The following is a 12,532-nucleotide window of genomic DNA, read 5'->3' as shown; positions in this document are numbered from 1 at the left end:
TCTCTTTTCCTTCAGATTGTGGTTCATCTCTCTGATGACTTGCTTTCACGGGCCTCAATGACTGTTGTGAATGGCCGTCCAACTCTTACTATTAATATTACCACGGCACGTGAGAACTGGCTGGAAGGGATGCTGAGGCATGAAATAGGTACGCAAATGATATTGCAACTTTACCTCCCCCATATTGAGATGCATCTGTGCTAATTAATTATGAGCTTTTCTAGCACCACTGCTACCAAGCTGACAGGTAGGGATTCCTCCACCAGAAGAATGGAATTAGCAGTTGAACTGATTTGGTATGGATCTCAGTGATTTACCCCAAGGCTTAGGGAAGTCCTTTTCATTTTGGGAAAGTGGAAGTAGTGGATGACATCTGAGGAGGCAGTTTGGCAGTAGTTTGAGGAGCAGGCAAGGGTTGATGGGAGCCAGTGGATTGTAGTAGAGTCGTGATAGTGTGGTATAGTTGAGTGGCAAAGAGACAGACCTACATTAGGAAAACCCCCAGTTTGAATCTCACATCTATCATGAACTCAGGTAGCCATTTCCTCTTTCTAAGCTGCAATGTGGGGATAATAACTACTTACCTTACAGGATAGTTGCAGAATTACAACTAAATGTGAAGTGCTTTGCACAAAAAATATTTGAGAAGTGGCTTACTGGCCATGGACTTTCAGCCCATCGCAAGACCATGCCTGGAGCTAATCAGGATCTGGGGGATCTTTCAATCAGTAGGGAAAAAAATGGTTTAAGAGGCTGGACAATGCTGGTGTAAGAGAGAATTGCAACAGTTGCTCTAACTATATGATTCCTCTATTCAGATACTGCCCAAGTGGTGAGGGACTAGACTATGTGGAAGTAGCTCCTATGACCACTGCGGCATGAATCAGACTTGGGTTGGTGTTATTTCATTAAGCCAACGTAGAACAAAACTACACCTCGGGATGCAAATAAGTGTTTTTGACCTTATGTTTGACTCATAAGCCAGGTTTGTGGCTGGGTTGGGTTGGGGGACTGGAGTGAGGAGGAGTGTGTGTTGAGGCTGAGAAAGGAGTGATATCTGTGGGAGCAATTCCACCAATATCCTATTCCCATCTCCAGCCTCAATCTACCTACCTGGGTCCACTAGAACTTGCACCACAAAAGTAGCTGGTGAAGCAACAGGGTAGCAGAGGCTTATCCCTGGGCAAAGGAACAAATGTTCCCTTACCTAGAGGATGCCTCTGGAATTTGGGTGGAGGGGATGCAACACATGCTCTGGTGGTACAGCTGTGTTGGTGGTAGTGGAGCTTTAGATAGGATTGGACTCTTAACAGCACAATCCTTTCTTGTGCTGGAACAGGCAGGTCAGGAGGCCTGCGCTGTAATCAGCGCAAGATTGGGGCCAGAACTGGCTCAGCCAAAGGGGAAACTCTTCCCCTTCCCCCGGGTAAGCCACCACAGCCCCAATGGGTCTCCTCAGACCTGGGCCACCTCAGGAGGTAACACAAGTCTGAGGAGAATGGAGCAACTTGGAGCCACTCCACGCTGCTCGGGGAATGGGGTTGGGATCCAGCATAACTGCTGGGTCCCAGCCCCGCCTCCTGCCTTCTCCCTGCCCTCTCCAGACCCCTGCATTGGCCTAGCTTGACTGATGTAGCCTTACCTCAGTGCGGAGGCTGAATGCAGCCTCCATGAGCTGGCTCACATCCCTGTGCCGGCCCAGCCAACACACAAGGAGGCGCAAATGTGCTTTACAGCATGTTTGTGACCCTCCTGGGCTTACACAAGGGACTTGTACCGACCCAGGGCAGACTTAGGATTGTACCCTGTGGGTCCAATCCTATCCAGTCTTCCAGTGCCGGTGCAGCTGTGCCAATGGGGCATGCACTGCATCCTTTGGTGGGGAAGCAGTCACAGAGGCCACCTCAAGATAAGGAATGTTTGTTCCCTTATCTTGGGGCTGCGTTGTGGCTGCACAGGTGCTGAAAAGTTGGATAGGATTGGGCTCTAAGAGTCCCATTGGGTCCTGATTTTGGTTCTATTTGTTTCTGCCACAAAGTAATATTTTTGCTGCTTGTGATAAAGCAGCAAAAATGCCTACATGCATTTTTTTTTAAAAAACAGGAACTCATTATCTTCGGGGTATTAACAACAGCAGCCAACCTTGGAACAACTGGAATGGACGCAGAAAGCATGGGCTAAGACCCATCAACCCCACTGAGGAAGGCCTGGCAAGTATTCACAGTGTCCTATTCCGGAAGGACCCCTTTCTATGGAGAGCTGCCCTTCTCTATTACACAGTGTACCAAGCCAGCCACATGTCCTTTAGTCAACTCTTTGAGGACATAGGAAAGTTTGTCAAGGACCCCAATACTCGATGGGACTATTGTGTACGAGCCAAGAGAGGACTGACAGACACTTCTGAACCTGGTAAATGTATGGTTTTTTTTTTAAATCTTCAGTTCAAACAGTAATTCAAAACTGTAGTTCTGTTGCAAGTCTCAGCAAACTCAAGAGGGAAAAGAGCACATTAGGATAAAAAAATGCCCTTACAAGTGGAAGTCATGGAAGTACAAAAGGGATCTTTGTTGGGAATGAAATCGGAGTATGAGCAATACAAATTATTCCAACTGAAGTGTTGTGAGTACACTATGGAAAGGACACTACTGAGATGTTTGATTGTCATAGTGTGCCCTTATTAAATTGTCACTAGCATAATTCTGCCCCAGATGTCACTGAGATTTCTTGCTCCTTGAGTCACTAATTTTTGATGAAATACCAGGACTGAAGAGGATTAGCATTCCAAATGTAAATACCTGCATAGGTGAATGTCTGAAACAGGTCACATTACAAAGCTTTTGTTTCACTATTGTTAGTTGTTGAACCACCAACACTGACCTATCGACCTCTTCTGAAATATTTATGAAGCAGCTTTTAGTGCTGGGATTTCAGTATTCCTTCGTTGAGTGAGATTACATTGGTTGGACTGTAATTCCTTGATCCCAAGCATGTTTACTCAGAAATAAGTCTCACTGAGTTAAGTGGGATTAAATCCTACATGAGAGTGTTTAGGTTTGCAGCCTTACAGCGCAATCTTAGGCATGTCTACTCAGAAGTAAGCCCTTTTTAGTTTAATGGAACATATTCCCAGGTAAGTGTCTATAGAAGTGCAGATTTACTGCCGAATCCTATCCCACACCACACCTGGTGGGCCGCTGTGAGATACAGGAAGCTGAACTAGATGGGCCTATGGCCTGATCCAGTGGGGCTGTTCTTATGTTCTTATGTTCACCAGGCCATAGCACTGTCGGAGTGCACGGAGTGTCGGTGGGGTGTGTGTGACCAGACAACCAAAGAGGGCAAGTAAAAATCTTTTTAACTTACCTTCCCATAGGCCACCAGCCTCCAATAGGTCTCCTCTGACCTATGCCACTATTTAGCTGGAGTAATGCCAAGGAGAGTCAGGTGGGTGTCAGGCTGGGAAAAGAGGAATCGGATCGTGGCATGTGCCACCAAGTTCCTCCCCCTCACGCCTCCTGGTGAGGGGCCATTCCCTGTTCTGAATCATCCATGATCCTTCCCTGTTCCGTCTCCCTGCTGACTTACCAGCAGCAGGACAGAATGGAGGATGTTCAGTGGGCTGCTGTTGCCTGCATGTGGCCTCCAGCCATTTGCCCTGGTGGTCATGGGTCGAGGTATGATTGAGCGACTTTCACAGTGTTATTCCAGTACTTATGCTGACTGATTGAAAGATCTATCAGCATAAGTCCTGGATAGGATTGGGTTGCCCGTCTGGTAAACTTGTGAATTCACAACCTTGGGTCAGAGTTTACAAGGATAGTGAGCAAGCCTTATGCAGACTTACGCAATTGTATGCTTTGCTTTTTCCACATATTGGGGTCACTACCATAAATCTGATTTTTTTTTAGGGTGCTTCAGTAAAGATCAGGTATACTTAGATGGCATCCTCCGAATTCTGAGATACCGACAATCCATTGACTTCTGCTTACTGACAGCTCTAGGAAAAGTGGGTAAACCAATACGTTACATTAACCCAGATCGTTTCACTAGAGTGTGCTAGTTGAAGACTCAAGAAGATTGAAATGCAGTTTGAGAGCAGAATATAGAATGGTCAGGAAATACTGAACTTCTTAAACTCATTATCTTGGTTTTGGAGACTGAGATTAATTGCTCATGAAGTCATTTTGTGAAGTTTTATTAATTTGCATTTTCATGTTCTGCTTTATTTACAGAATGATGTGTTTATGATGTATTATGATGTGTTTATTTACAAACACATCAAATACTTGGCTGGTCTCCTTGCTGATCACTGCCCCCTCTCCTGCTAACATATAGCTACAAGGTTTTTTTTTTTTTTAGTGGGGTTTGTAAGCAGAGCTTCCCGTTAGATTATACTGTTGGACATAAGCTTTTTGAAGTGTCTTTCCAACTTATTTGATAGAAGAAACCAAGAAAGCAGCTTTACAAAGCAATTGATACTCCAGAACACATCTGTCCTATACTTTCTAGGAGCTATGTTCATTCAGTGTATGACATTCCCAAGCCGCACATTGCCCTAAGTTCAGTCCTTGGAATGGTTTCCTGGGGTAATAGCATGTCCAAATACATGGACCACACTTTCCCCATCTAATTTGGGATGAATTTCTCCTGTACCACAGTGCATTGTCTTTTGAAAGTCTTCTTCTCATACTTTTGGCTTAGTACTAAAATGCCAGATTGGGAACGCAGGGTGGCAGTAAGACTGTGTTTGGAGAATCAGACGCTCTGGAGTGAACATTCTCTTTTTGATGTGTAGGTCTCCTATGAGGATGTGGATCGCCTGAAGGAATTAGCTGTGACTGAGAACATGAAGGTTCCACACTTCTTACAAGATTATAGTCGCTATATGGAACATTTGGAGAAGATCATGGAAGTCAATGAGCTGTCTGATGAGGAACTCCAGGAACTTGTGCAGTAGGCCCCCTGCTTCCTGTTGCTTACTGATAACCTCGTTGTCACACCAGATTGGAGCACAGGGAGTGCAAAGTGGATTCATTTTTACCTTATTTTTGATGCCTGGCAAAATTTATGCTCTTTAGATTTAGATTCTTTTGTTTTTATGAAAAAGAAAACTGCAAGTATTGATCAAGAAAGTACTTTCAAAGGAAAATATTGCTTATTTCCATTTCCCTCTCAAGCTGCTTGTTTTTCTAAGATTAAATTTTTGACAGAACACAGACTTCTCCTTCAAGAGATCCTTTGTGTAGATTCTTTCATACTTATATTTACACATTCTGTATACCAAGTGAAAAGGGTTTGAGTTTTCCTCTGCTACGGCACGCTGACGTTCAGCACATAGTATTTAAAACAGGGCACAATCCCAGCCAGGTCTACTCAGAAGTAAGTTCTATTTTGTTCAATGGGGCTTACTCTTAGGAAAGTGTGGTTAGGATTGCAGTCCAAGTTTTTCTAATTTGTTGACCCCCCCTCACCTTGGCTTGTATGTTGACTTTGGCCTCTCTTAGCCTGTATGTTGATCTTGGACAGTCACTATTATATGTAAGTGGTTTTCAAAAAGTCAAGTAACTCCTGTACACTTCACAATGCCAGTTGTTCTTTTAACTCAATACCGTGTGTTCTACTTCCTTCTCTGGAATATTATGTGCATGGATGCATAACAGTATATTTTTGAGTCCTCCTATAACAAGTTGGCTTCAGTTACTATGTTTCATCACTAGTCCCTGTTCACATGTTATTATCTTGGCTGGTCTTCTTTGGATGTGGCGTCAATTTGAAAGTTCCTCCAATAGAAATGAAAGGCTTCTTCATATCTAAGCTGACATATTGCTGATCTCAAGACCTTTATTCTGAAGGACTAAAGCAGTGGTTTTCAAACTCTCATGGAGAGTTTGGGCCACTGTAAGTGCTTGCGGGGGGGAGGCAGCAGGGGCAGGTGGAAGGCATCGGCGCAATCCCCAGGATCACGCCACTCAGGGGGCTGCAGGGGCTTAAGTGCACTTACCCAAGCCTCCTGCAGCCTCCCCAGAGCGCGGGGAGCCCAGTGAAAACCTTTGGCAGGGCTCCCCGCAGCAGTGAAAGTGAAAGCAGAGTGATCATGCCCCACCCCTGAAAGTGGAGCGCGATCGTTCCAGGTTCACTTTCACTGCTGCGGGCTCCCCACACCCTGGGGAGGCTGCAGGAGGCTTGGATGAGTGCACCCAAGCCCCTGCAGCCCCCTGAGTGGCACGATCCTGGGGTTCATGCCGCTGCCTCCTCCCTGCCTCCAGCCTGCCCCCCCTTAAGGGGGCAGAGGTCGGGGCCCACAGGCTGGGGCGTCGCGATGCCCCAGTTTGAAAAGCCCTGGACTAGTTATATAACATGATCTACTGTGCCAGGGCTTCCAGTGAAAACAAATAGGGTTGCCCCCTAAGGCTCAATGGAGTATGTGCCTTTTAACTGTGGAAGCCCAGGACTCCTACCAAATTGAAGGAAGCTAGGGGGACCCTGATTTATAACATCATGCACTTATGACCATGGGATGATAATTTTCAGAGTATTGGAAAGTCTTGTTGGGTAAGCTTTGGGATTGTTTCAGAATTAAATGATGTAAAGATTACCATTTGGGGGAAATTTTACAGTCCTAGTGATGGTAATGGCCAATAATTTGTCCCATGATTCTGTACAAGTTTATATGAAATGGGTGGGTTTTTCACGAGGATGCCACGACTCCTCCGGCTGGTTTCCAGGACTTCCTAGGGCTCACAGTTTGGGAATCATGGCCTATAGCATCTGAAGCACTCATACCCCATATAAAGTTTCTTGTTGAGGTTTGGGCATCAAATACTTTTCTCTTGCATGTCACTGGTCAAATAGCATGGTAGAAAAAAAATATATGGAGGATTGAAAAAAAGTTTTAAAAATCAGTGCCAGACTGAACTGTCAAAATACCTCGAGGAATTCTGGGAGGGATTCCCCAAATTTTCATCTGTTCTTGAAGCTGCTTGCATAGTTCTAAAGAATCAGAGTTGATCAAACAGTGTCATAGCCACTCATGGTGAATTCTGTAATAATCAAAATCATTCTAGTTTAAACATTAAAAATATAGTTTATAATGAAAATTTCCTTTAGCAAGAGACTTGGAAAATACGGGCAGCCCAATCCTATACTGTCCTGGCTGCATGTGGTATAGCAGCACCTAAATGGCCACTGCTGTATCCTGAGGGGCCAGAGCAGCTGCCGTAGAACTCCTCAGGGTAAGGGAATATTGGTTCCCATACCCCATGCAGAACCCTGATGGGTTTACTTGGATCTGCGTCAGCTACTGGGCTGGGGCAGAACTGAGGAAACGAGTTGGGCTCCATGGATCGGGAAGGGGGATAGGATTTGGCAGCATCCTCTGCTGCCAGCCCCACCCCCCTCCCGGACCTGATCCACCCTCTGGCCTGCCCTCCCCCTGCCCAGTTTTTCTCTTCCTATCCTTCCCCCGCCCTCCCTCTGCCCTGAAATGCCTCCCCACCAAGCAGCAGGGACACTTACTGCTGGCTGCTGGTGTTCTGCCAGCATAGAGGCCCAGTACCGACTGATGTGGGCCTCTCAACTGGTGCTGTGTCTCTCCCACCAGTGGTGAAGTGCCTTACGGCACTTTTGTGACACTGAACACCTCCAGCATCAAGGTCCATAAGATTGGGCTGTAATTTTCCAAGCGAGCTGCCTGTAAACTACAATTTGCATGTGCTAAGGCTAGAGTAACTACTAATTGTAGTTCAAGCACAATTTTTAACCAGTGTGCTTAACAAAACATGGACCAAGGATATATAAGGTAGCCTTAATTTTCTTATGTCACCAGAGCTTATAGCTTCAATTAAACTCAAGAGGGAGACTGCCATTGACTTCAGTGTATCACATTACATCCTGAATGCTGACTTTTGAACAGCTGGATTCCTATCAAGCTTGAATATATGTGTTTAGATCCAATTCTATAACTGAATGGATGCTCCATTATGACATAAATATTGATAAACACATCAGCAGATTAATCCCTATATCCATCATGGAAACGGAGGCACAAGCCATGCTTAAGCCCCTGCATCAGTATCTAACATTTTTGGCAGCATGGGAAATGGATGTTTTTCAGCAGTGATTACAACACTTTGCTATTGTACCTTCATATCACCATTGTATGTTGTTATCTCACCATAAAGGGACAGTGAGATGGGGGGGGATACACACTCCTGCCCATCTGCATAGCTCCTCACCTTGTGCCTCACTCATTTGGCCCTCCAGACTCATTGAGCTTGTAGTGGGACATAAACTGCCAGGGCCAAGACATGAGAAGGTTGGCAGAGGTGAGCCTTCATAACGATAAGGTGAATGTGATTGAATGTCGGTGCAATGGTGATTGAACCCACGTGGGTCAGAAAAGAGGTGAGATACATATTTCTGGAATTACCATCATTATCACTCTATTGCTAGTCATTAATTAATTTGAGAAGAGGTAATCTTGGCCTTCCTGAATAACACAATGCATGAACAAAACATCTCACATAATTCAGATTAAATGTGTATTCATCCTTGGCATACAGACAGTGAAGAATTGCATATGGAAGCATTAAGCCAAATGTGTGCAATTGTTCATTAAGAAGCTGAAAATTCAGAGTTTCAGCTAAAATAACTTGCCTTTAGTCAGGTGAATTTGGCTCAAGTAGATACTGTAATATTAATTGCCTGTCTTTTGACTAGAGAAATATTTCTTGCGAGCCCTGTTGAACAGACTACCAGTATCTATCTACATCTTAACTAGCCTTAAGCTGCCTTGAGTGCTCTTTTCTGGAGTGGAAAGGCGGAATATAAATTCTGCAAATAAATAAATAATAAACTACAGAAAGCACCCTTTCCTTTATTTACTAAGGGCGGATTCATACATTTATGTTCTGCACTCACTCTCCAAGATTCTCTCTGCCTCAGTTACATGTTACTAAAGCCATGTAACAGTTAACACCACATAAGGGTTGTGTGCTGCTAGTGAGCAGGGCCACCCACCAGCCTCACCAGCACTCAGGACAATTGTGGCATATGTACTCGTATGTGCAAATCCAACCTAAAGTGCTGTGGGTTGGAACATAATAATTGTCTTCATTGCAACTGACAGAGGGATAAACACATCTGATGCCTTTAAATGCTTCTGAATCACAACACATTGTTCTAGCGTGTTCTATGTAGGTATCATTCAGCTTTGTCCAACCTTTATACAAGTGTTTTAGATTTGTAATGGTGGTTTTGTACACCTTTTGGATTTTGTTTTTTAATGTAACACATATTACTAAGCTGTAGTAATTATGTGCTGAAGTAAAACAGAAGAATAAAACTGCATGCAAATGGGTCTTACTACATGTATACGTATCACTGACCATACACGTTTAATAGAAGTGTAGTTCCTTTAAATAAATAGAGCAATTATACCAGTATTTTCTGAATTTAACCTTATGCTGTCAGATTAATGATCATCAAGCCAAGTACTCTCTACCTGTCACAGCAGTGACCCATGATCTTTTATAGATGCACCATTTGAAGAGATGCATCAATATTTCAGACATGTAACTATGTGACAGAACTCTCCTCTTGCCTTGGAACCATCTTGTTCCACCCTTTAATCTTGTGATTAACACCATATACTGTGGCCACAAAGTTCATGCCTCTGATATGCCACTGTATTTAATGAAACGGTGTCAGATAATCCTATTATTGGGTTAATGTATTGTTAGTGCCAAGCAGATTGTTAATGCCAAAATGATCATGTCAATGCCTGGTAGTTAATCAGCTTAGTACTCACTAAGTGTACTATTCAACATGCAGCATTGAGTAATGGCTGACATAACTTTATTGATTCATCTGGAGGATATCAATGATAGGTTAGGTCAGGGGGTGCTCAAAGTTTTTGGCAGGAGGGCCACAACATCTCTCTGGCACTGTGTCAGGAGCCGGAAAAAAAAAGAATTAAATTACATTTCAAATTTACATAAATTTACATAAATGAATATATTAGAGACTGAAAATGAATGAATGAATTCCATCCAGTTTATGATCCCATCCACCCTAGTAAAGGGGGGGGGGTCTTCATGCCAGCCTATGATCCCATCCACCCTAGTAAGGGGGGGGGAATCTTCATGCCAGCTTATGATCCCATCCACCCTAGTAAGGGGGGTGTCTTCATGCCAGTTTATGATGCCATTCACACACACACACACACATGGAGGGGGGGATCTTCCACACTTTCACATACCTGCCTGCTCACCTGCCCCCTTGCCCTCCCCTCCTTCGTTTGCCTGGGCTGCCTACCTGCCCGCCCATGTGCTGCTGCTGCCTGCCTGCCTGGCCAGATAGCCAACCAGCCCTCCCTCGCTCGCTCGGGAGGGAGACGTGCTGCGAGCTGGGCTGGGTTCCCCTCCCTTATGATCTCTCTCTCTCCCCTGGCTCAGGTTGCAGGAGGGGAGGGGAGGGGAGGGGAGCCAAACAGAGCAGAGCCCAGCCCAGCCCCTGGGCAAGAAAGGAGACTAGCACGCAAGCGCGCAGGGTCTTTTATAGTGGGAAGTAACGCAAGACCTGCAAGTCTCATGTTACCTTCCCACTATAAAAGGCCCTGCAAGCCGGCTGGGCTCGTCTTTCCTTCGCTGCCACTGAGCTTAGCGGCAGCGAGGGAAAGCAAGGCGTGGCGCTCGCACGGCAGGCCAGCGCGGGCTGGGGTGAGGGCTGAGTGCCCATTGGAGGTGGGGGGACCCCCTGGGGGGCCAGATGGGGACCCACAGCGGGCCACAAGTGGCCCGCGGGCCGGGGTTTGGGCACCCCTGGGTTAGGTTACTAAATTTCATCATATTCAGTGATCAAACTGATAAATGCAAACTGATGGCGCAAATGAGGTGGAAGTGAGCAATCCTTTGAACACCCCAATGCCTTCAATGGGGCTTACTCCTGCATAAGCACGCACAGGAGTGCAGCCCTAGTTTAATATCAAAAGCTCTACTGTGTTTGTAATAAAATACCTGTAATAAAAGTAGATTACATCCAAGATCCTTAGCTAGTTATGATAAAGTACATGGGCTTAAGCCAGTTCAGTTCTGCTCCCTAGCAGAACTTCCTCTGGAAATGTGGTAGCTGAGTATAAAGCTAGGAGCTTTGTGGTCTTATCTGCTAAATGACACACCTCCAGACCAATGAAGGGTAAACATGAAAGACTGGCGCTAAACATGAAGGACTTACACCATTGTGGTACCAAGACATTGTATACCAGCCCTTACAATTATTAGACCTTGAAACTTCCAGAGCACATTCCAGACCAAGTGTTCATGGCACTACACATGAGGCAACAGGTTCTTCTTGTCTGAGACTATTTCTTCTGAGTAATTGTCAGGAACAACAGAAATTGATACTGGGGCTCCAGTAAATGCTAAGACATTTACAAGGCAACAGAATAGCTCAGTTTTCTTGCCCATTCATGCAATGGTATAGTGCTAACTATCATACAGTCACAATGAATTAAGTTTTCATGCCACTGAATGGCCTTGTGATGTAGCGCAGAGGCTAAGGGCACAATCCTAACCAACTTTCCAGCACCGAGGTAAGGGCAATGCAGCTCCAAGGTAAGAGAATGAACATCCCCTTAGCTATGAATCAGGATTGCCCTGGTTTGAATCTCACCTCTGCTATGGACTCACAATTTAGCCTTAAGTATTTTCAGCTGTAATGTGGGGATAACACCACTTGCTTACCTTTCAAAGATTGCATCAAGATAATACACAGGACATGCTCTGAACACTTGCTAAGTATCATTGCTACCCCAAGTTGCATTGTAGTAGTGATTTAGAAAGGAAACAAATTCCAAAACCCACATCTAGTAATGGTAACCAAAATGCTACCAAATCTTGGAGCTCACACAAAGCTTGCTGAGGACTTGGTATCATTTTGGCTGGTCATCAGCAAAGTATCACTAAATGTGGTTTTTAGAAAGGTATGCTCTGCTATGTGTTGGCTCCCAGGTCGCTTGGTCAAAATGGGAACTCTGGAGTCCACCTTCACTCATTACAATTTTAACAGAAGCACCTTACGGACCTGTGATGCGTTTGTGTTAGATCGATAACATTAGAAGTGCATATATATCTTTAAAACGTACTTATGCTTCAAAGATGTATTGGTCATCTTTCCAGGAAAGATATACAAGAAAAGCAGGACAGCTGCGATACCATAACATAGTCTTAGAGCCCTCTGCAAATGATAGACCTCCATGGAGGACCAATGCGTGAGGGGGAGCCAAACAGGAGTGCACCAGCTAGCCACCCCCATGCCAACACACTCCCTGGCCATGTTGCTGGACTTCCCTGTGTTCCACACTTATCTGCAGAGACAAATGCTGAATGTGGAGAAGTTCTCCCGAACATGTAGGTCTCCCCTCAGTGACCAGGCTTGTCCTTTTATCTCCTCCCGCCTCCCCCCAAAAATCCTCCTTTTATTTATTGTGGAACTTGGCAAAAAAAAAAAAAATCAGAGAGGGAGATCATGAAAG

At 44.9% G+C, this 12,532-nt stretch overlaps 1 protein-coding gene across 3 annotated transcripts in view; it reads left to right on the top strand.

Annotated features, from left to right (window-relative positions):
• The window catches only part of LOC136651242 (putative tyrosine carboxypeptidase MATCAP2), a 158,795-nt gene extending 152,875 nt beyond the window's left edge, over positions 1-5,920 (top strand). For all 3 annotated transcript variants that reach the window (XM_066627464.1, XM_066627466.1, XM_066627467.1), the window contains 4 exons: positions 16-148; positions 2,104-2,409; positions 3,909-4,006; positions 4,796-5,920. In XM_066627464.1, the coding sequence (XP_066483561.1) occupies positions 16-148; positions 2,104-2,409; positions 3,909-4,006; positions 4,796-4,957 (699 nt within the window). In that variant the 3' untranslated portion in view covers positions 4,958-5,920. The remainder of the gene's footprint in view (positions 1-15; positions 149-2,103; positions 2,410-3,908; positions 4,007-4,795) is intronic.
• The last annotated feature ends 6,612 nt before the right edge of the window (positions 5,921-12,532 follow it).

Source organism: Tiliqua scincoides, chromosome 5 (assembly GCF_035046505.1).
Source record: "Tiliqua scincoides isolate rTilSci1 chromosome 5, rTilSci1.hap2, whole genome shotgun sequence".
Taxonomy (NCBI): Eukaryota; Metazoa; Chordata; class Lepidosauria; order Squamata; family Scincidae; genus Tiliqua; species Tiliqua scincoides.
This window is presented reverse-complemented; position numbering and strand designations above follow the sequence as displayed.